This window comes from Artemia franciscana, chromosome 4 (assembly GCF_032884065.1).
Source record: "Artemia franciscana chromosome 4, ASM3288406v1, whole genome shotgun sequence".
NCBI classification, from domain to species: domain Eukaryota; kingdom Metazoa; phylum Arthropoda; class Branchiopoda; order Anostraca; family Artemiidae; genus Artemia; species Artemia franciscana.
Window position 1 is genome coordinate 29155488 of NC_088866.1, and position 25255 is coordinate 29180742.

General features: G+C 35.0%; 1 protein-coding gene across 4 annotated transcripts in view; it reads left to right on the plus strand.

The window, feature by feature from the left end:
• Positions 1-1696: 1696 nt before the first annotated feature.
• LOC136026265 (multiple PDZ domain protein-like) overlaps positions 1697-25255 on the plus strand; it is a 448978-nt gene continuing 425419 nt past the window's right edge. For all 4 annotated transcript variants that reach the window (XM_065702652.1, XM_065702654.1, XM_065702653.1 and 1 more), the window contains exons 1-3: positions 1697-1793; positions 12872-13023; positions 18241-18441. In XM_065702652.1, coding sequence (XP_065558724.1) covers positions 1778-1793; positions 12872-13023; positions 18241-18441 — 369 coding nt within the window. In that variant the 5' untranslated portion in view covers positions 1697-1777. The remainder of the gene's footprint in view (positions 1794-12871; positions 13024-18240; positions 18442-25255) is intronic.

Consider the following 25255-nt stretch of genomic DNA (forward strand, 5'->3'; position numbering starts at 1 on the left):
TACAAACCCGAAGGAAAGCAAATGCTACTGCTTATTGAATAGCAAAAGATTAGAAAGTAAAGAAAAAAATTATCCCACAAATCTTTGAGTGCTGCTGCTTGTGTTGCGTTTTTCTCGAGTTTACGTGTACGGGTCGTCAGGGTTTTAAAAGCCTTAATATAATCGTCTGCATATCTAAGTTTGAAGAAAACGCTACTCGGGTTGTTTTGAACAAATTCGAGATTCCTTCCTAATAATAATTGCCGGCATCAGCCGGTGGTGCACCGACGAAGAAAAATTCGTTGCGTACCACCATTTCTCCTAAAACTTAATTATTTTTAGTCAAAAAGAGAAACTGGCGTGGCTTCAGGGCTTCTAAGGATTTTTTGTAATTTTAAGTACAATTTTTGGTATAATAAGAACAACAGACATGCGTTGAAAGGAAAAGTTAGACCATAAGAGTTAAGCTATTTGACCATTTCTTTCCATTACACGAGTAAATTAATTTTTCTTACGGAACGGTGTTCAACAGATCAAGGTGATTACATTTATTCGGTAAGTAATTCCAATAAATTACAAGAAGCTCTATTAAACGCAGGAGGGGGGTTATTTTTTAGTAAGTTTTTATCCTTTAATGCGTTTCAAAGTGATTTTGCAGTCTCTTCAGTGCTTAGAAACAGGGTTGTGGAGTTTTTTTTTATAAGTTAAAGCCAACTCCGATTTAAAATACTTTCAATATAACAACTCCAACTATGACTCAGAATCCGAGACTTTAAACATAATTGCTCCAACACCAGCCCCAACTCCTTACATTTCCTTTAAGAAAGCAAAAACTTAAATTCTAGATTACATTCCTGCTAATTTACTGCATTAATTCAATGTATAAGTTTCACCTTAGACACAATTTTAATTTTTACTAAGCACCTATTTTAAACAGAACATTTTAAAACAAATATTTTTCTGTTATTCCTACATGAGAAACATAACTTTTATAACTGGTAAAGTTATTTAAACTTTAAAAATTACATAGTTTTATCAAATTCTTTTCTAAATATTTTTTAATTACCATATTAAAAGCTAATATATATATAATAAATTTTGTATTCTGCGTTTCCAGAATAGCTGTAAAGTGCAAGAAAGGTATCTCTGTCTATCTATTAAGCATTTTTCTTGTCTTTCTGCATTCAAATATTATATGCACGTTTTTCAACTACTAAGTATTTATTAAAATTAACTAATTGCTATCGAAAAGAAAACTGGCGTGACGTCAAGGTTTAGCTAGGGAGTTGTAAGATATTTTAAATCTAATTAATTTTTTGCAGTTTTAAGTACAATTTTCGGTGAACAACAGCGGGGCGTAGAAATAGAAAATTAGACCATAAGGGTTAAGCCTTTTGACCATTTAATTTCAATTATCTGAGTAAAGTTGATTTTGCTGCCGGAACGGTGTTCAATGGATCATGATAAATGCACTTGTTCGGTAAGCAACAGCGATCGATTATAAGAAACTGTATTGATCGTAGGAGGTAAATTTTTAGAAGATTCCCAAGAAACAATGATAAAAAGTGTTAGAGACATTATTACACTGCTGCATCTTTTCCAAACCTTAACGCAATGTCAAAAATTCGCAATTCAGAGTAACTGGATTACTTCGCTACTTTTCTAATTTCGGTCATTTTCTGTTTCGCTACAATTTAATGACTGGCGGCATTTACTTAGATATTATTGTCAATGTTGCAAAAATTCCTGAAATGTTTTGAATTTTGTAATGTAATTTTATCCATTCCAGGATTGTAAGATGCCAGTGACAACAGGTAAGTCTTATCTATTTTCCATAAGGACTAAAATGTAGGTCAATCCTGTAAACATATAATCACCCTAAACTTGTGTTCAATTTGCATCACTAAGCTTGGACTAGGCTACTAACAAATAGCCTAACTACAGTAGCCTAGATCTAGGCTTCCGAGCCTACTTGGCCCAACACATATTTACACAGACTTTCTTCACCTCAATCCGTTCAAGTTTTGGTTATCTTCTGGTGTTTGACCACATCTAAAGGAAACATGCTAGCCTAATAGAAGGGATAGGACCTAGACCAACCATTAAATTCCGTATATTAAGCTCTTCCAAGCTGTCATAATCACACTTCTGGTAATGGACTCTCTCCTGATGCTTCTAAATATTCTTTAGCTAAAATTAACATAGGCTATTTTATCATTGTTTTTGCATGATATGCTATAGATTAGGCTATCTTCTTTCTTAATGAGTTTCTTATATACTTGGGTAATTTTTTAGCTAGGATAAAAGTGAATATATCCCTTGATGGCTTTTTTCTGCTCTTTTGTAATTTAGTAATCACTTTCTAGGGTAACTTCTGTTTTAAGCCCTTAATAGGGCTCCAAAACATAATAGACCAGAAGGTAAAATTGATACTTTAAAATAACTTCCTGGGATATACTTTAACCTGTAGACCCATCTCCAAAAGATTCATTTTCCTAGCCTAACCCCTTTCCGAGATAGCAAGAAGTCACTAAACTAGAATTTTACCCAGGATAGATCTACTGATTAAAGTATGTCCTTGGGAGGGATTTTGAAGCACCCACCTCCATTCCTTTGTCCTCTAGCATTCACTGGCTTTTAGTGACCTTAAAAGATCTTCTGCTTAAATGAACCAAAGAACAGTATTTTCAGCTTAACAACTTTTCTCAATCCTAATTTATGAGGTTTCAAAGATCTGTAAATAAAAAAAGACAATTGATGTGGCCTAAAATTCTACTCAAATAACAGGAATTATATTTTTTCAAAACTAAAACCAGAGAAAAAGAAACCAGTAATTAAGTTAAAATGTTGTTTTGTCAAAATTTTAATAGGTGTAGACTTATGAATTTAGAGCACTTACAAATGCTAATTTTAGAAGCATATTTATTTTTTAGCTTTCTAAAATCCCCCTTCAACAAACTAAAAATGCATAAAGTAGGCAGGGTTTTGAAGCCAAGGGAAATATTGAGGTTTTACAATATGAATGAAATTATATTTTAAATACTATTTCCAGTCATCACTGCTAATTTTTGTATAGTAAGAAGTTGAAAGACAATTAAAAACATGCATCAATTAATGCTAATTATCTACTTTTCACCTCCCAGTTGAAACTAGCCAGTTAACTGGTGAATCAGAGCAACTAGTTAAGTATTATGTTTATGTTCCTTTGATTTAAAGAAATGCCTTTTGACACAATAGAGATTATACAGTTTTTTAGTTTGAGATTAAATTTGTTTTAAAAGATTCTTTGACTAAGGGAAGATCTTGGTGAAACAAATTTGGTTGAATAGTGAGTCTTGCAAGTAAACATTACCTATAGAGAGAAGCAAATTAGTCAATGAGCTCTGAGGGCAGTAGGGAAGGTCTGTATGCTATATTTATGGAATAATTATTTGGCCTGAAGTCTGAAAGAGCAAATAAAAAGTAGGTCATAAATATGAACTAACAATTCAACCAATCAGAATACAGACCTCACCCTGCTGCCTGCAGGGCTCATGGATTAATTTGCTTTGCTCTATAGATAATATTCACTTGCAAGAATCACTATTCAACCAAATTTAGGTAATTGTTTAGTTTCATCACAAGCTGTCTAAAGTAGAAACTATGCTGCAAAGCAGCATAGTTTCCATGCTATAGCACCTAGAAATGCTAATTCTAGAAGTGCATCCATTTCTGGTTGAGCTTCTTCCTCCATTGGGCAAACTAAAAATGTGTAAAATGGGCAGGGTTTTGAAGCCAAGGGAAAAGTTGGGGTTGTATAATATGAATGAATTTATATTTTAAATACTAGTTCCAGTTATCACTGGTAACTGCTATATAGTAGGTAATTACTACATAGTAGGCAGTTGAAAGATAATTAAAAGACTCACACATCCATTAATGTTCATTTCCAAGATGGTTTCACTTTGACTTTAAACTATCCAGCTGTTTGTGAACAAAACAAACATCCAATCAAACAGTTTGTGGTAACAAACTGTACTAAGGAGTGACCCGGCTCAATAGTAACCAAAACTCTAAAAAATGGGATTTTGATATCAATAGTTACATCAAAAGAATTGCATTTTAATTTTGATTTTAAATATATAAGTTTCATCAAGATTAGGCTTGCCCATCAAAAGTTACAAGCCTGAGAAAATTTGCCTCATTTTTGAAAATAGGGGAAAACACCCCCTAAAAGTCATACAATCTTAACAAAACCACACCATCAGATTCAGTGTATCAGAGAAGCTTATTGTAGAAGTTTCAAGCCCCTATCTACAAAAATGTGGAATTTCGCATTTTTTGCCAGAAGACAAATCATGGATGCATGTTTTTTTTCTTTTTCTTTTTTTCCCAGGGGTGATCATATTGACCCAGTGATCCTAGAATGTCACGGAAGGGCTCATTCTAATGGAAATTAAAAGTTCTAGTGCCCTTTTTAAGTGACCAAAAAAATTGGAGGGCACCTAGGCCCCCTCCCATGCTCATTTTCCCCCCAAAGTCACCCAATCAAAATTCTGAGATAGCCATTTTATTCACCATAGTTGAAAAACATAATAACTATGTCTTTGGGGACAACTTAATCCCCTGCAGTCCCTGTGGGAGGGGCTGAAAGTTACAAACTTTGACCTGTGTTCAAACAGTTTGTGGTAATGAACTGTAGTAAGGAGTGACCCGGCTCAATAGTAATCAAAACTCTAAAAAGTTGAATTTTGATATCAATAGCTACATCAAAAGAATCGCATTTTAATGCTGATTTTAAATGTATAAGTTTCATCAAGTTTAGTCTTACCCATCAAAAGTTACGAGCCTGAGAAAATTTGCCTTATTTAAGAAAATAGGGGGAAACACCCCCTAAAAGTCGTAGAATCTTAACGAAAATGACACCATCAGATTCATTGTATCAGAGAACCTATTGTAGAAGTTTCAAGCTCCTATCTACAAAAATTTGGAATTTTGTATTTTTTGTCAGAAGACAAATCATGGGTGCATGTTTATTTGTTTGTTTGTTCTTTTTTCTTTTTCCCAGGGGTCATTGTATTGACCAAGTGGTCCTAGAATGTCGCAAGAGGGCTCATTCTAACGGAAATGAAAAGTTCTAGTGCCCTTTTTAAGTGACCAAAAAAATTGGAGGGCATCTAGGCCCCCTCCCATGCTCATTTTTTTCCCAAAGTCAACGGATCAAAATTTTGAGATAGCCATTTTGTTCAGCATAGTCGAAAACCATAATAACTATGTCTTTGGGGATGACGTACTCCCCCACAATCCCTGGGGGAGGGGCTGCAAGTTACAAACTTTGACCAGTGTTTACATATAGTAATGGTTATTGGGAAGTGTACAGACGTTTTCAGGGGTATTTTATTTTGTTTGGTGGTGGGGCTGAGGGGAGGGGGCTATGTTGTAGGATCTTTCCTTGGAGGAATCTGTCATGGGGGAAGAAAAATTCAATGGAAAGGGCGCAGGATTTTCTAGCATTACTATAAGAAAACCATGAAAAATAAACATGAAAACGTTTTTTCAAATGAAAGGAAGGAGTAGCATTGAAACTTAAAATGAACAGAGATTATTACGCATATGAAGGGTTCTAAAAATACTTTAGCATAAAGAGCAAGGTATTTAGGAGGAGATAAATACCTCGCTCTTTATGCTAAAGTATGTTTTTGTAATTTGAACTATTTATTCTATGGCCTTTCTGATTCAAGGGCCATTCTTAAAGAATTGGGACAAAACTTACGATTTAGTGTAAAGAGCGAGGTATTAACGAGGGTACAAACCCTCTCGTAAAAATTGGGGGCAACTAGGCCTCCTTCTCCACTCCTTATTTCTCAAAATCGTCTGATCAAAACTAAGAGAAAGCCATTTAGCCAAAAAAAGAATTAATATACAAATTTCATTTTAACAATTTATTTGCAGAGAGCCAAAACCAAACATGCATTAATTCAAAAACGTTCAGAAATTAAATAAAAAAACTAATTTTTTTAGCTGAAAGTAAGGAGCGACATTAAAACTTAAAACAAACAGAAATTATTCTGTATATGAAATGGGTTGTCCCCTCTGCAATCCCTCGCTCTTTACGCTAAAGTTTGACTCTTTACCACAATTCTACTTTTTAAAACAATTAAAAGCTTTAGCGTAAAGAGCAAGGGATTGCAGAGGGGACAACCCATTTCATATACGGAATAATTTCTGTTCGTTTTAAGTTTTAATGTCGCTCCTTACTTTCAGCTAAAAAAATTAGTTTTTTTTATTTAATTAATTACATATAGTAATGGTTACTGGGAAGTGAACAGACGTTTTCAGGGGAATTTTTTTGGTTGGGGGGAGGGGAGAGTTGAGGGGGGTTACCTGGGAGGATCTTTCCATGGAGGAACTTCTCATGGGGGAAGAGACTTTCAATGGAGGGGGAGCATGATTTTCTAGCATTATTTAAGAAAACAATGAAAAAATAAATATGAAAAGTTTATTCTACTGAAAGTGAGGAGCAGCATCAAAACTGAAAACGAACAGAAATTATTACGCATATGAGGGGGTTACCTCTTCATAATACCTTGCTCTTTATGCTAAAGTATTTTTAGTAATTTAAACTATTTATTCCACAGCCTTTGTGATTCAGGGTTCATTCTTAAGGAATTGGGATAAAATTTAAGCTTTAGTGTAAAGAGCAAGGTATCAAAGAGGGGTGAGCCCCCTCATATATGCAATAAAAATATACGAATATAGAAGTTCGCTGTGTAAGTTAATTTGTAAGTTACATATATTTTTTACTTATGAAAATGTTTGTAAAAAAAACAAAAATTTATAGTTGCCTTTTTAAGTAATAAAAAAATTGGAGGGCAACTAGGCCTCCTCCCTTGCTCCTTTTTTCTCAAAATCTTCTGATTAAAACTATGAAAAAGCCATTTAGCCAAAAAAATTAATATGAAAATTTCGTTTTAATTATTTATGTGCAGAGAGCCAAGATTAAAACATGCATTAATTCAAAAACGTCCAGAAATTAAAAAAAAAAAAAAAAACAAGTTTTTCTTAAATGAAAGTAAGGATCGACATTAAAACTTAAAACGAACAGAAATTACTCCGTGTATGAAAGGGGCTTTTCCTCCTCAACGCCCCACTCTTTACGCTAAAGTTTTTTACTGTTTTAAAATGTAGAGTTAAGAGATAGATTCAAACTTTACTGTAAAGAGCAGGGCATTGAGGAGGAAAAGCCCCTTTCATATACAGAGTAATTTCTGTTCATTTTAAGTTTTAATGTTGCTCCTTACTTTCACTAAAAAACTTGTTTGTTTGGTTTAATTCTTACAGGTAACATTACCTATAGAGCAAAGCATATTACTCGATGAGCCTCATGGGTAGGGGGGGGGTGAGGTCTGTATTCTATATTTATTTAATAAATATAGAATACAGACATCAGCCTGCTGCCCATGGGGCTCATGGACCAATACACTTTGCTGTATAGGTAATGTTACCTGTCAGCAAGTCCACTTCACACATTTTTAGTTTGACCCATGGATGAGGAGGGTCAACCAGAAATGGATACACTTTTAGAATTAGCATTTCTAAGTGCTTTAGTATAGAAACTATGCTGCTCCAGTTTAGACAGCTTGAAATGAAACTAAATTACCTAGACTTGTCAAGTAGACAAAATTCTAAGACTTAGAAATCAGAAAAGCATTAACATAGTAGCTTGGCAATACCTTCCCAGAGTATGTTTTTGGCCCTGGATTCATTACTGAAAGTTGTATTTTCCTAACCACTTTCCAAGATAGCAAAAATAGCTAAACTAGAATTGTATCTAAAACAGCCCACAGCAACCAAAGGTTTGAAAATAGGTTTCTGAAAAGTTGTCTAGTGGAAATAATTGTTATTTGCAGCTGATTCAGGAATTTAATTAAGGAATATAATAGTTACCATCCATGAATCAACTACAAATGACATTTTTTTTTTAGAAATGTGTTTTTTTAGAAATATGTGTTTTCAACTTTTGGTTACTAAGGGCTGTTTTAGCCCTTCAAGAGCTTAAAATGTAATTATTCCTAGAAATAGTTATTGAATGATGAAAGGGAAATTCTTTTTTGAGTCCTTGGACCCCTATAAGGTAACTTATTACCTTGTGTAATAATTATCTTGTATCTTGTAATAATTATCTAATAATTATATTTATTATCTTGTCTAATTAGTTTGGCTACTAATTAGATATAAAAATTAGCTTTTGAATTAGCCCTTGAACGTGTCTATAGTATTTCAGTGCCCTGCTAGCACCAAAGAAAGAAAAAACAGAACTAAAAATAGGATACATTAGGGCTAACCATGCAAAAGTGTGGTTTTTGTGATTGTTTAATGTAGGGGCTTCCCTGACATTACATAACTTGCAATCATGCTATAATTATGTGTTTGTGGAAAATAAATCCACCAATATGGTAGGATTTGTGTCTCCTCTACAATAGTTTTATGTGGTGTCCCTCAGGGTACTTTTCTGTGGACAAGTCTCTTCAACTTCTATATGAATGATCTGCCACATCTTCTTTCAAGTCTCCCATTCTTTATGCACATGATTCAAAGTTAGTGGGTCAAGCTGCCACAGCTATGGATTTACAATCTACCCAATTTATCTTTTGACAGTCTTGGAAGTTTGGCTGGCACATGACTCCCAGCCTTCAATATTGATAGATTTCATGTGTTCTATGTTGGCAAATATAATAAACATCAGCATGATTTTCTCCAAGGTAATCTTTGTTCAGTGTTTTCTGAACAGATTTTGGAGTCATTCTTAATCACAAATTGAATTTTAGCACCCATATCAAGACTGTGTCTTCATCTGACTTTCAATCCTTTGCCATTATCAGCATCCCGTTTTTTTTTCAAAAAAGACAAAGAAGTCATAGAAAAATGTCAGTGCAGAGGAACTAAGATGATCATTGGATTGAAGTAAATGTCTTGTGAAATAAGTGCACACCATCTTATACTACCAACACTTACATATAGAAGAAAATGAAGAGATGTGATTCTTGCCCATAAAATTATACCTAAAAACACCCTTCTTGATTTATTTGCCCACCCCATGTATCTAGAGAACATTCAAAGAAACTTTCAAAACAAAATTGCTCCTCCAGAAAAAGAAGCCCTTTTTTCAGCCAGATAGTTGCCAACCTATGGAACACTTTTCAGAAGATAGCATCTGCTGAATCAACTCATACATTCAGGTGCAAAATTGACAAATAATGGCATGCTGACATCAAAAGTTAGTGTTCAGCTGGGAGTTAGCTCAATGAGGAAGTAATAATTGGCAGGACAAGATAATCAATCTTACAAGATTGAAATCTTTGACTTGCTCCAAGCTACAATTTAAGGTAATATGAAAAGGAAATTCTCAGCTTAATTGCATGTTTCACAGGACATCTCTTTATTATACCCATTTCCCTGCAAAAGATGGAAATCAAAGTCAAAGAAGCACTTTGAAAGGATAGAGTAGATGGCAAAAATCTTACAACAAGACAAATAGTTTCCTGAGAGGGGTCACTACTCCAATCACCAACAAAGGAAAAATACCTGAGCAAATGTAAATCTTATAGACCTGTTCCTATCTCTTGCATTCTGACTAAAGTATTAGAATATGTGATCTTTTACCAACTATAATGATGAACACTTTAGGGATAATCAATTTGATTCTAGAAAGCTCTCAATTGTGAAGATGATTATCACATTCAACCTAACATATTAATGAATTTGGAGAGAAATAAGTTGCCTTTATGTATACATCTATGTATATATGTATATTTGAATTATCAACTAAGTGATGAAAAACTAGAAAGCCATGGCTAATTAGAGTTAAGCCAAGACATATGGTCTATGTGAGAGGCAAAGGTGGTATAACCTTTTCAGAATTGTGTAAAGACGATTCTTTCCACTTCTTGATGATGATGGCTATCATCCATCCTAGGAAAGAATTAAGGTAGATAGGCATACATAAGGCCTAAGGATTATTCAAACAGTCTATCAGTTCTCAGAGCTATTTAAAGGCAATTGGAGACTAAGATATGATTCAAGGGTTTATGACCAACCATGTCCACAGGACTTGCAGGCTAGTGAGCAACTGACATTATTCAAATTATCCTGAGCTTTGTCTATTGGAAAAAGGTATGTGTATTGTGTTCCAAGGTGGTGTAAGTGCAAGTATAGTGGAAACACTGAAATTTTGGTACAAAATAAAAAAGTTAGGGCTAATTGAAAAGGTATAATACCAAATTCTACCAAAATAAGCAGAGGTGTAAGGCAAGGTAGCACTGTTAGCTCTCTGTTGCAAAACTTGTTATTGCTAAATACCTTAAATCACATTTTCTAGCAGTAGTATAAATCCTGCATCCACCAGTTTCAGTGATGCTGAATTGTCTGTGTTGTACCATGGTTTGTTGAGCCACTCACTGTCTGCTGTTGATTTGAATGCATCCACACCAGAAGAGGTCACTAAGAGAGATGAAAAAGCTGACAACTCTATTGCTAAAAAATGTGTTTCTTAATCTGGTGTTTGCTCATTTTTGAAAAGTTTATGAGAGTGAAATTGAGTTCTTTTTGAATATTCATGTTGAAAAGGCCAGATATGATGCTATTATCATTCAAAGTTATATAGATTATAATTACGTCACCATGCTTACAATGATAAGTTGAGGGACAGTATTTGAATTTTCTGTATATGTGATGAATAAGCAACATCATAGAAGCCCTTGATACTTTTGTTACCCTTCATTGGACTGATTCAACAGCTTTTAAATTGGTCTGATCAACCGGGCATGCTGCACACATCCAAATTCTAAACTTGAACAATCTAAACTCTTGTTGAGCTTGGTCTTGAGAGTTGGGGCCAGGTGATGAATGACCTTTTAATTATACCAAGTGTTTGATTGGCCTTAGTAACAGCTTGATTGCTAAGGATTTTGGACTCTATCTTGTCCTCTCTTCCTTTCTAGGATGGATCCAGGGTTTTGGAAGGGGGGGGGGATTGTTCTCTTTACAAAGAATCTCTATCTTAAATTAGGCCCAATAACCCTACTGATTTTGAAAATTGCATGGCTTCCCTTCTGTACATCATTTAGCTCTCACGCTAGTTAGGCTAGCTATTCATAAAACTAGAGTTGTAGAAACTCAATTCATATTACATATTATATTCTAATAATCTATTTGCAATTCTATCAGTAACACTTTTTAAACTTATGAAGTATCATGTATAACATGAAGAAGGGTAAGTCTGGTGAATCTTTTGTCAGTCATTTTGTATTTTAGGCTTGTTTTCAGTCTTCTCAATGTAGAAAATTGTATTCAATAGCTGAAATACTGACAAGTAGGGTCATGAAGATCTGCTAGAGCACTGAAATACTTAGGAAAATATCAAGATCACAGTTAGGTTTCTGGATAGTTATTCTGCTGTTTCTGGTATTTTACCTGTGTTGGCATTGTTTTCTTACAAATGAAGCCACTAAGTTTCCATACTGTTCTTCTCCAGTCATGGGAAATTCAGAAATTGATTGGAAGTAGAAATAAAATAGTGTCACATCTACAAGTTATGAATCATATCTGCAAATTGTTGTCTCCCCATTGCAAGTTAATTTATTGGTATAAGAATAATAATTTAAAAGTAAAAATTTTAGTTTTTACAAAGTATCTATTTTTAGACAAAGGATTAAAAAAAAGATAATTGTATTATACCTGCATCAGAAACTTAACTTTTGTAATTGGTAAAGATGTTTAAACTTTAAAAAGTACATAGTTTTTTATCAAATTCTTTTCTGAATATAATTTTGATAACCCTGTTAATAGCTTATGTTTATTTAAAATTTTGTATTCTGTGTTGCCAGCATTGTTGTAGAGCGCAAAAGAGATATCTTTGTCAATCTAAATAGCATTTTTCTATATTTCAGCATTCAAATATTATATGTATGTTTTTCAATAGTGATACAAATAATTGAATAAATTGTTTCTGATGTAATACTGTAGTACTATGATAAAAAAAATACTGTTCATTCAATAATAATTTTGGTTATTACTGCCACTTTTTAGTAGTATTTAAAAGTATGTGGCCTGACTCCAGCCTTTGTGTGTATCCATACCTCCAACTCCCAAAGAATTTTACATTATTTCCATTACTCAAACTACATTCAACAAAAAATTACTAAAAATTTCGACTCCACAGTTTTGAAATACTTCAGTCTCTAAAGTATCTGAACTAAAATATCTTTGAATAATGGTTGCTGAAGCAATTTATAAAACCAAACAATCAATTTTATGGACTCTTCTCCCTATACTGTGATTGTAGACCATTGTAAATAAATGAATTAACTATAGTATTTTTTTTTCGTGTGTATTGATGTAAATATTGGTTAATATTTTGTCCAATTAGTTATTAAGGGGGAACCCTTCTATTTTACTATGTGGAGGCATGATGCAAATGAATGATTTACAGTAATCTTTTTTACAAATTCATTGATATAAATATTGAATATTTGTTTGAAGTAGTTGACCATGGGAACAAACTTCGTACCCTGCTGTTGGGGACAGGGCTGTATCCAGGATTTTTTTTCTGAGGTTTTACAAAATAATTTATCGGGGGGGTGGGTAGATTTACAAAAAAAACTTAAAAAATGCATCACATATTTGTTTCAAACCCTGGAAGTTAGTATATATATATTTGTACTAACTACTATTGACTACTATTAATTAAATAGATATAGTATAGAAATTATAATATAACAGTATAATAGTATATGTATATAATAGTATAGGCTATAGTATATAAGGGGTTCAAACCTCCTAAATCCCCACCCCTGGATACTACCTTGATTGGGGTATGATTTCACCTTTAGGGTAAAATTTATCTTCATTTCAGATGCTCAAGTTGCTGTTACGCTTCTGAAAAGGATTCAGGATAAAATCCAAAAGGAGGATAAAAACGCCAATCGAATCTCTGCTGCTGGAGATTTTGATCTTCTTATTTCTGTGTTAAAAGATCCAGTTTTAGTCAAAATTTTGACTATTCAGGTAAGAGATGTTTTTGCCTATTTTGAAAAATATGGCAGGTGAACATGTTAGCGAAATTGGTATTAAGTTTTTTCCTGTGAGTAAATATAACTTATTTCTGTGCTTAAAATCCAGTTTCTATGAAAATATTAATAACTCAAGTAATAATTTTTTACTGGTCAAGTAAAACTTTAGCCAAATGTGGTGATAGCAGTTTTAATAAAAACATTGAAGATTCAGGCAATAATATTGCCAAAAATAGCAGCAACATTTATGTTGCAGGAAATTGTTATACTTATTTCAACTCCAAAAGATCCAATTTTGGTAAAAATATTAACTCTCAGATTTAATGTTATGATTAAGGTAGAATTTATTGCCATAAAAAGCATGACAATTTCCGTTGCAAGAGATTTTGGTTTATTTATATCAATGCTAAAAAATATAATTGGGATTAAGATATTGTCTATTCTTGTAAAAGAATTGTTTGGCTAATTCCGAAAAAAAAATTGAAAAAAAATATACGTATCCTATCTTTTTTCCCTGGGCACTTTTGTTCTCCCTGGGGTCTAAGTGTTGCTCAATTCTCTTGGATACGTTTGTTAAAGTAAAAAAAGATAATAACATAATAATAATTATATGCTATTTCTGACATCCAATGCCCTTTTTATGGCACTTGGTATCCACCAAGTGACACATAGCGATTAAATTGGAAATTGTCGTTTCCCCGATTTTATTATCTGGGGGGGGGGGTAAATCGGAAAAATTAGAAAAAATGAGGTATTTTTAACTTACGAACGGGTGATCGGATCTTAATGAAGTTTGATGTTTTGAAGAATATTGTGTCTCAGAGCTCTTTATTTTTAATCCCGATAAGATCTGGTGACATTGGGGGAGTTGGGGGGGGGGGCTAAATTCTTGGAAAAAGCTTAGAGTGAGGGGTCAGGATGAAACTCGGTGGGGAAAATAAGCACAAGTCCTAGATACGTGATTGACATAACTGGAACGGATCCGCTCTCTTTGGGGGAGTTAGGGGGGAGGGTTAATTCTGAAAAATTAGAAAAAATGAGGTATTTTTAACTTACGAAGGAGTGATCGGATCTTAATTAAATTTGATATTTGGAAGAATATCGTGTCTCAGATCTCTTATTTTAAATCTCGACCGGATCCGGTGACATTGGGGGGAGTTGGGGGGACCTAAAATCTTGGAAAACGCTTAGAGTGGAGAGATTGGGATGAAACTTGGTGGGAAAAATAAGCACAAGTCCTAGATACGTGTTTGACATAACCAGAACAGGTCTGCTCTCTTTGGGGGAGTTGGGGGGAGGGTTAATTCTGAAAAATTAGTAAAAATGAGGTATTTTCAACTTAAGAAGGAGTGATCGGATCTTAATGAAATTTGATATTTAGAAGGACCTCGTTGCTCAGATCTGTTATTTTAAGTACCGACCGGATCCAGTGTCATTGGGGGGAGTTGGGGGGACGGAAATCTTGGAAAACGCTTAAAGTGGAGAGATCAGGATGAAACTTGGTGAGAAGAATTAGCACAAGTCCAAGATACGTGATTGACATAATTGGAAGGATCCACTCTCTTTGGGGGAGTTGGGGGGATTTTCAATGCTTTGGTGAGTTCGGTGCTTCCGGACGTGCTAGGACAATGAAAATTGGTAGGCGTGACAGGGACCTGCACAAATTGACTCGATAACAGTCGTTTCCGCGACTAGACCATCTGGGGGGTTAGAGGGAAAAAAATAGAAAAAATTTTAACTTACGAATGGGTGATCGGATCTTAATGAAATTTGATATTTAGAAATATCTCGTGTCTTAGAGCTCTTCTAAATCCCGACCGTATCCGGTAATTTTGGGGGGAGTTGGAGGGGAAAGCAATCTTGGAAAACGCTTAGAATGGAGAGATCGGGTTGAAACCTGGTGGGAAAAATAAGTACAAGTCGTAGATACGTGAATGACATAACTGGACTGAATCCGCTCTTATTGGGGGAGTTAAGGGGTTGTTAATTTGGAAAAAATGTTGCTTCCGGACTTGCTAGGACGATGAAAATTGGTAGGTGTGTCAGCTACCTGCACAAATCGACTTGATAAAGTCGTTTTCCCCGATTCGATCATCTGGGGGCCTAAAGGGAGAGGAAAATTAGAAAAAATGAGGTATTTATAACTTACGGGTGGGCGATCGGATCTTAATGAATTTTGGTGTATAGAAGGACCTGGTGACTTAGAGCTCTTATTTTAAATCCCGACCGGCATTAAGCCTCTGATTCTTCGTTTAAATCAATCTGTTTATTCTTAGAATTTTGCTAGAGCTCAGACCATATGAGCTCTTGGCTCTTCCAGCCTGTCACAAGTGCCATATGAGCTCTTAGCTCTTGTTTTTATTTCTAGACTACAAAAAGAAAAATTGCTCTGTATTCTGCTGTCAGTACTGTTCGTATTACTTTGAAGCTTGTCTTAGCTTAGAGGTAAATTAATTGAATCACAGTCTGTTCACAATCACTATTTGTGAACAGTCTAAAATACGATTAATATATTTGTGGTTCTAAGAGCTGCCTTGTAAATTCTATTCATAACCTTTGATTGGAACTTTTTGGGCTTAAAATTTGTTTTAAATGTATATCATATCCCATAATAGATAATTAATACACTGGTTAGTTTGACACTTTTCCAGGAGTTGCCAAATATTTACATTATTATTTTGTTCACTGAATAAAATCTTGCTTTGAGTAATTTATTCAAGTACTTTAATTAAAATAAATTATTTTGCTTCGTTTGGTAGATAGTAAAAAGCCAATTGTTAAGTTAGGTAGGTTTTGAGATATCTTTGATATAGTATCAAATAGTCGCGGATAGTCTTTAAATTTGTACCTGGCGAATCCGAAAGGGTGATTCTACACCTTCATTTTTATTATTTTTACTGTTAAAGTTCAATACTATTTATTGGTCGTGGGCTGACCTTTCAGTTTCCAAACTTAAATTTTCGTTTGGGGAATGAAACGAATAAACTGTAGAACAAACATTTTTAAGACATACTATTTTCAAGACTGGTTACGACTAACCACGAATAAATCATTTCTCCGACTATGGGGCTCTTATCCGACTTTTTAACTACTAAAAATTTAGAAGCTACTAAAAAGCATAGAAGCCAATTAGAGCCACGAAAAAAAATTTATAAAAGATCTACAAATCAAGGCTTGTTACGACCAGTTACGACTTTATTAAATCATTCATCATGATTAATTACCGACTCAATATTACGATTACGACTCAATTCAACAAAATTAATCCAATTTTCCGTAATCGAATTTTTTAGCTACTAAAACTTAGAAGCTACTAAAATTTTTTAGCTACTTAAAAAGGACAGAGAAATTTAAAGGATCCACCAGTCAAGGTTGGTTAGGAGTATATGAATAAATTAAATAATGGATTCTTTTTCAATAATCTGTAAGCGGCTTCATTAACTACTAAAAATTTAAAAGCTACCAAAGAGTAAAATAGCCAGTTAGATCTACTGAGACAAATTTGGAAGATGCTAAAAGATCTACTAATCAAGGCTTTTTACGACTGAATTATCATTCAAAAGGTTGTTAACCAGTTATTAGTAACCAACTTTTTTAGCTATTAAAAACCTAAAATCTACTAAAAATATGAGGGCCTAGAAACACCCTCCTGATGCATCAGATACTAACTCAAAGACTATAAATAACTATTTGTCACTGTATCAAAGATATCTCAAAGACTTCCTATAACTTCGTGGAAAATGCAGCCCATATTAGTAACCCATATAGCCCATAAACATGGGCTACAGCCATAGCCCACGGTCCTTATAGAGGCTTTATTATAATTTTAATGGTGTTTCATTGGTCGCTGACATTTTTGTTCAGAGAAGAAAACAATCATGTGAATTGTTGGCAACTCTTTAGAAAAACTCAAATTGCACAATCCATTATCAATGGGATATGATAAACTTCAAAATATTTTCTTTGGAGCAAAAGGTTTCAATCAGAGGTTGTATGGAGAATTGATAAGACAGCTAATGAAACCATGACCATATTAATCGTATTTTCTAGGTCTTCCCAAATAGTGATTGATTCGCCCTTAAGAGCGAATGACCTCAATAGGATTATTATAATGCTCAGTTAATTTGCTTCTAAGTCAAGACAAAGTTCATGGTAACATACTCGTTGATTTCACTCTTCAAGATTGGTCTAAAGGACATCTTTCCGGTAAATTGAAAATTCAGTCAGGGAAATACATTCAAGTGTTTTTTATCTGCATTCATCCCTCCAGGAAAAATATTTGATTCATGGCAAATGTCAGATATTATAATACTAATACTATTTCAGATTACACCAATCACAATAATTTGAAAATCTGGTTGGCCAGGCTAAACCAAGTTCAAACCAATTAAACCTGGATTTGAGCTAAATTTAACTCTAGACTCAAGCTGAATCTTTATTGTCAACAGTTTCGGGTTGACCTAATTCTGTAAATAAGGGGTTTCCTGAACCTTGGTACTATTAAATGCTATTCGTAGAATATTTTCTGTTTTTTTTTTTTTTGGTTTTTCTTTGGTACATTATATCATACATTTTTAAGGATTGACCTTGAAAACCCTTGGCAATGTTGATGCAAGATTCTCATTCCAAACTAGCTACAATAGTCAACAAATCTTGTTCTAGTCTTATCTAAGAATTCTTTTCTAAATTGCTTTTTATATTCGCTTTTTAGTTATTCGCATCCCAGTCCCCTATCCTAACCCCCCTCTAATTGCGGGATACAGCCCTAGGCTAAACATTTAACATAGCCCTTGGCTAAACACTAGGCTGATTTTATTGGTTTTCTTTCTTTTTGTTAAACTTGTTTCTCATCAATAGTGGGTTGGGAGTACCAATTTGAAAGCGAAAAATTCATAAGACAACAAAATTGACAAATTTGGTGTTTAGTCTAGGGTCATGCTGAGGAACTAGGGGGTGGAGGTGGAATGCAATTAAACTGAAAGCAAATGTAGGAGTGAATTAAATAGTGTTTTTGCGATAAAAATCAAGTGTGAATTTTGTTTTCATTGCAGCTAGTTTAGAAAGAGATTCTTGCACCACAATTACCAAACCCTGATATATCATTTTGACGGTAAAGTTTTTAGTCAGTCGACAATTCGACAGAGAATCAAATGATTTTGACCAAATCTTCAGTATTATTTGCTAGAAACAAACTTTTTTTCTTTTTTCGAAGGATTCATTGAAAGCTTTGAAGGAACACTTTTCTGCTCATCCTGCATTAGTGCCAAGTGATTTTGATGTATCCACTTCAGGTGAGCTTGTGATAAAGAACCTGTCGCCGTCCATTACCTCAGGAAATCATATAAATCAGCCTCAGTATGGCGATAGTCCTGTATCAATACATCTATCGTCAGGAATCTATTCTCCGTCAAATGTAAGTTCTTCTCTTTTTTGATTTTTGTTGTTATTTTACTTAGTCACAATTAGTTTAATGATGGGTACCCCCTTTCCGAAACTGATTACACCCTATGGGGCGTGGCTGAATGTGCACAGCGTGGTTGGAGGTGGCTTCCGTAGGATGTAAACCATGGCAGAACAAGTGACGCTCTGAGATGCATACGTTGTGGTTGAATTCGAGTAACTCTCCCTAATTAAAATCGTGTTTATGATGCAACCAATCACAACAATTTAACGTGGGGCTGTCTACTTTCTAAAATTATTTACACGATGTGGTGTATGGTGTAGCAATTGATGTTCTGAGATTTACTCCGGGTGGCGAAGCAATGCTTTTTTTTGTGCATACAGATTTATCTATTAAAAATCGAAATTTATATTGTATTTAGTTTCATCTGCAGGGAGATTCCTTGGGGACTTGAATCTGGATTATATCTATGATGCAATCAGGGTCAGGAGAAAGATTGAGATTTTGCATAAAGAGCGAGGCGTTGAGGAGGAAAAGCCCCTTTCATATACGGAGTAATTTCTGTTCGTTTTAAGTTTTAATGTTGCTCCTTACTTTCATTTAAAAAAACTGGTTTTTTTTTATTTAATATTACTTCAACTCCTCTTCAACGTTGCCGTAAACAAAAAAAAAGAAGAAGAAAAGTCAATCACCTTTTTCGGAATTCTGATCGGATTTCATCGTCATTATGAGATCCATACTGTATATTAGATTTTCTTACTCCGTTCTTGTGCATCACGTGGGTTGTTTTAAAATTTTACCTTATTGTGATTTCAAGCTCAAGTTTAATAAGGACAGTTTTAAGTGTTTTAGTCTTTCAAATCTCTTTGGTAGTCTATCATACTGGTTGCAATCAATTATTTTCGATGCTGCATTTAACTTGTAAGGCCAAGGGACGGACACAGGAACGGGTTCTTGGGGCCCGCCTCTCTGAAATCATAAATGTTCTTGCTTTTTGGTATTTGTTATTTACATTATCAATTAAGATGTGTATTTTTTATTATTGCCTCCTCTCCCGAAAAATTTCTGTGGGAAAATCCCTCTCCATTTGCAAGCATGACTTAACGATTAAGATAAGATATTTTTCTTTGCTTTTTTTATGGCACTTGGTGTTTACCAAGTGACATATAGTAATCGCAAATTCTGTCTGTCTGTCGGTCCCGGTTTTGCTAGTTTAGGCACTTCCAGATAAGCTAGGACGATGAAATTTGGCAAGCGTATCAGGGACCAGACCACATTAAAGTAGAAATAGAAAATTCATAAAATTTTTAAAAAAATAGGTATTTGTAACTTTCGAACGGGTGATCAGTTCTTAAAGAAATTCGATATTAAGAAGGATCTTGTGCGGTAGAACTCTCATTTTAAAACCCGACCAGACCCAGTGACATTTGGGGGAGTTGGAGGGGGAAACTGGAAATCTTGGAAAACGTGATAATTGAGGTATCTTTATCTTACGAATGGGTGATCGGATCTTAATGAAACCTGATATATGGAAAGATCTTATGTCGCAGATGCTTTATTTTCAATTCGAATTGAATCCGGGGACACAGGGGGTTGGAGAGAGAAACAGACATCTTGGAAACCGGAAATCTTGGAAAACACTTAGAGTGGAGAGATCGGGATGAAATTTGATGGGAAAAATAAGCACAAGTTTTAGATACGTGATTGACATAATTGGAACAGATCCACTCTCTTTGGGGGAGTTGGGGGGACTCCCAGTGCTTTTGCGAATTCGGTTCTTCTGGACGTGATAGGACGATGCATTTTGGTAGGCGTCTAAGGGACCTGTACAAATTGACTTGATAACAGTTGTTTCCCCGATTCGACCATCTGGGGGGCTGGAGGGAGAGGAAAAATTAAAAAAATGAGATATTTTTAACTTACGAATGGGTAATCGGATCTTAATGAAATTTGATATTTAGAAGGATCTCATGTCAGAGAGCTCTTATTTTAAATCCCAGCCGCATCCGGTTATATTGGGGGAGTTGGAGGGGGAAACGGGAAATCTTGGAAAACGCTTAGAGCGGATAGATCGGGATGAAACTTGGTAGGAAGAATAAGATCAAGTCCTAGATACATGATGGACATAACTGGTCTGAATTCGCTCTCTTTGGGGGAGTTGTGGGGGGGGGGGAGATGTTAATTCGGAAAAATTAAAAAATTGAGATATTTTTAACTTAAGAACGGGTGACCGTATCTTAATGACATTTAATATTTAGAAGGATATCGTGTCTCAGAGCTCTTATTTTAAATCCCGACCGAATCCGTTGACATTGGGGGAGTTGAGGGGGAAACCTAAAATTTGGGAAAACACTTAGAATGGAGGGATCGGGATGAAAGTTGGGGGTAAAAATAAGCACAAGTCCTAGATACGTGACTGACATAATTGGAACGGATCCGCTCTCTTTGGGGGAATTTTTTTTTGGGGGGAGGGTTAATTCTGAAAAATTAGAAAAAATGAGGTATTTTTAACTTACGAAGGAGTGATTGAACCTTAATGAAATTTCATATTTAGAAGGACCTCGTAACTCAGATCTCTTATGTTAAATCCCGACCGGATCCAGTGTCATTGTTGGGAGTTGTGGGGGGGGGAACGGAAATCTTGGAAAACGCTTATAGTGGAGAGATCAGGATGAAACTTGATGGGAAGAATAAGCACAAGTCTAAGATACGTGTCTGACATAACCGGACTGGATCCGCTCTCTTTGGAGGAGTTGGGGAGGGGTGTTAATTCGGCAAAAAGGAAAATTGAGGTATTTTTAACTTACGAACGGGTGACCAGATCTTAATGAAATTTTATATTTAGAAGGAACATATGTATCAGAGCTCTTATTTAAATCTCGACCAGATCTGGTGACATTGTGGGAGTTGGAGGGGGAAAGCGAAAATCTTGGAAAACGCTTAGAGTGGAGAGATCGGGATAAAACTTGGTGGGTAGAATAAGCAAATGTCGTAGATATATGATTGACGAAACCGGACTGGATCCACTCTCTTTGGGGAGTTAGGGGGGGTTCAGCGCTTTGGCGAGTTTGGTGCTTCTGGACGTGCTAGGACGATGAAAATTGGTAGGCGTGTCAGGGACTTGCACAAATTGACTTGATAAAGTTGTTTTCCCTGATTCGACTATCTGGGGGGCTGAAGGAAGAGGAAAAATTAGAAAATTTGAGGCACTTTTAACTTGCGAGTGGGTGATAGGATCTTTATGAATTTTGATATTTAGAAGGACCTTGTGTCTCAGAGGTCTTATTTTAAAGACCTCTGAAATCAATATATTGATTCTTAGAATTTTGCTAGAGCTCATGCCTTATTAGATCTTGGCTTTTCCGACGTCGTCACAAGTGCCCTACGAGCTCGTAGCTCTTGCTTTTTTTTTTTTTTGAAGCTCAACATAACTTCTAATTTTTGGCTAAAATCAACTCTCTTCTCATAAAATAGTTCCAGGATGTCTTTGCATCCTAATATTAGTTCATCTCATGTCATCTTTAATCCAGCATCTCTTCTTTTTCTCTTCCTAGTAACATATTCTGCGTAGAGATTCCTTCCCAATTAAAAATACAATTAAGTGGTTTCCCCAACCTCGTAAACCCATATAAAGCTCATATGGTATTAACTTAAAGAAAACGATTTCCGAACAAAAGTTTTCAAAGAAAAGTATGAGCCATACTGCAACTTAAACAAGCAAAAATATAATCATATAATTATTCAAACTTAAAACAGACAGAAATCACTATGGACAAATAAATGAGACCTGAAGCCAACAGGCGTTAAAATAATCCCATATATATAATTAAACGAGCAATAATTACATACATGTATGCATGTATATCTGTAAATTTTTCCTTGGTAACAGAGCTATAATTATTTTCTGAAAATCAGCACACTATCACTGCAAAAAACGAGCTAGATTGGTTACGATTTTGGGAGAATTCATTTCTCCTTCCCAGCCACCTTAGCAATGTTCATAAATCGCCGGCTGACTGAAATTAGAGACCTCTGAAAGTTGAAAGCCTAGAGCATAAATAGGAGGAGTAATTATAATAATTAATAATTTATTTGTTACCCACTTGTTTTGACAAATTAAGCGGAGTAAAAACATTAAGGAAAGAAAAACGAAATAACACAAACAATACAATTAATACAGTCTAATCAAAGGGTGGTAAGGGCCCAAGCGTTGACAGGCCTCAGCACCTAATCTAGCATAGAGTTTTTTATAAACGAAAATAATATCAGTGGCACAAAACTTTCTGATAATCTTCTGATTTCTATAAGAACGCGGCAGATACAATAAATATTTACAATAACGAAAATACATAACTCTTATGCCCTGCAAATCTTGATTATTAAACAACGGGCGCAAACCGGAAAGAAACAATATAGAATGATCGCAATATGTAGAATAAAGTCTGGATAAAGCCTTTCGTGAAAATCTGCCTCGGTTCGGGACAATTTTCGCGTACCCTTTTTTAAGTTTACTTTTAATATCATTTAGCCCACAGGATCGAAAAGCCGATAAAGATGAACAAATACTAATACCAAGCCACCGAATCGAAGAAACGAGCTTAACTGAAAAATAACCACAATCAAGATCACTACTTTGATGCTTAGCATTTAAAACTAAATATTCACATTTTTCAGTATTAAGTTTGAGGCAGATTTCCTCAAAAGACTTAGAAACAAGCTGGGTCGACTTAATTAGGCTAGATTTAGTGCGGCTGATCAAAAGTAAATCATCTGCATATGCAATGTACGAAAGATTAGTTAGGCCTAAAAACATGATGGATTAATACGTGGCAAAACAGAATAAAGACAAGCATTAAAAAGATAAGGGGATAAGACTCCTCCTTGCCTAAGACCAGAACAGATGGGGATATTACCAACGTAGGTGTCACCTGACTTGAGTCGAACATATGAATTAGCATACCAAAAACGAAGAGTTGATATAATAAACACATTTGCACCAAGTTGGATTAAAGAATACCAAAGTTGGCTATGACAAATTGAATCAAAAGCTTTTGAAACATCGAGTGCACAAAAATGAACCTCAAAACCATTTTTATGCGCTTCAAGTAATAGCGAAACTATAGCACGATGAGCATGTTGGCATCCTATATACGGCTTAAAGCCAAACTGATTAGACATATAATCTACATTAGACAGGAGATCAGGGAGTAAAACATATTCAAATACTTTACTTAAAGTACAAGCAACCGTAATAGGCCTATACGAAGCACAACTAGTTGGGTGCTTACCACGTTTCAAAATTGACGTAATGTTACCAACTAAAAAAGAATCAGGGACTAAAGAAGAGCATAAACACATCTGAAAAAGTAACTGCAAGTGATAAACTAATTCCTCCGAATCGGTGTTGAGGTGAAAAGCACTGATCCCGTCTATATCATAAGATTTCGATTCAAGTCTCTCTACACTTCTTTTGACACGGTCAACACTAACGGGAGGTACATGACCTTGAATGATTTTGTTAGGCAACAGATTAGAACAGAGCTTGGCAAAACGAAAATGAACCGCATATATCACTGTATCGAAAATGTTACTATAATGATTGATCCATGATACATTAGGGATTCGGTCAACCGTAGACGATCTATCAAACTTCGCGATTTTAATCACTTTTTTCCACTGGCTAGGAGACTTAGGAAATTCAGCACCATTGTACCTAATTTTTCGAAGATAGCGTTTAAAATCAAGCTTTGCTCTTTGTTTAATATCGAAAACATTACCCCTTAAGGGGCGGCCGCAAGCTATCCAAATTTTTAGCCACAACTTAGCCCGATTTTTTATTGTTTTGAGCTCTGGGTCATTCTTCCAAATTGAACTTCTTGTTTTTGCTCTAAAGCGACATAGGGGAACAGCTACTTCTTCAGACCTCTTTAAGCACGATACAATGTGGCTATAATAAATATTAAGCTGAATTCTGGCTTGTGGGGACCCAACGCTTGTACACAACAGATTAAAAGGGACTTTAATCGTTGATAGAAGGCTAACAAGCGTAGAAAAATAAAGAGGCCAGTCAGCTTTGTTCCATTCTCTTTTAGAAATCCATTTTCTAGAATTGGGACGAAGGTTCTTCTCCGCAGTAGCATTAAGGGTAACAGTGAGGGATAGGGAGAGATGGTCGTAATCACGCTCATCCTGATCAACATGGACTTCGCCACAGATGAGACCAGAAGAAATGATACAATGGTCAATGTCTGAAAGTGAGCCACTATTATGGATATAGGAATGGGAGGCATCTTTCTTCAAAATTTTGTAACTATTCGGTAAGGAATCTAACAGAAGCTCAGTCCGCACTGATGAAGAGTGAATGTTACAGTTCAGATCACCGATTAATAACCAATCCAGTCCATCACTCTCAATGCCATTCAAAAGACTTTTTATTAATGCGCAAAATTTTGTAAATTTAGTTAAACTTCGGAGGGATTTCTGGTCGCAGGGGAGATAAACATTAATGAGGACAAGGTTGGCAAGACGAATAGCAATATAACAATCACTCTCGTGATAGCATAAAGGGGGTGGTGAAAACAGCGTCTTTTTTATTAAACATGCTATGCCACCTGATGGTCTGCCAGAGGTTTTGCGTGCACTTTTAGAAAAAAACTGAGTGTTCATTACTTCTCTGTAGGGAGTTTAAGCTCACTAAAGGTAGGAGATGCTCCTGGAGGAATAAAACATCAATAATTTTATAATTTCTGATCTAAAGAAACGTCTTTATCCTTAGTATCGTTAATATTGAACGAACATATAGTGAAATTAGTCTTAGCACTCATTT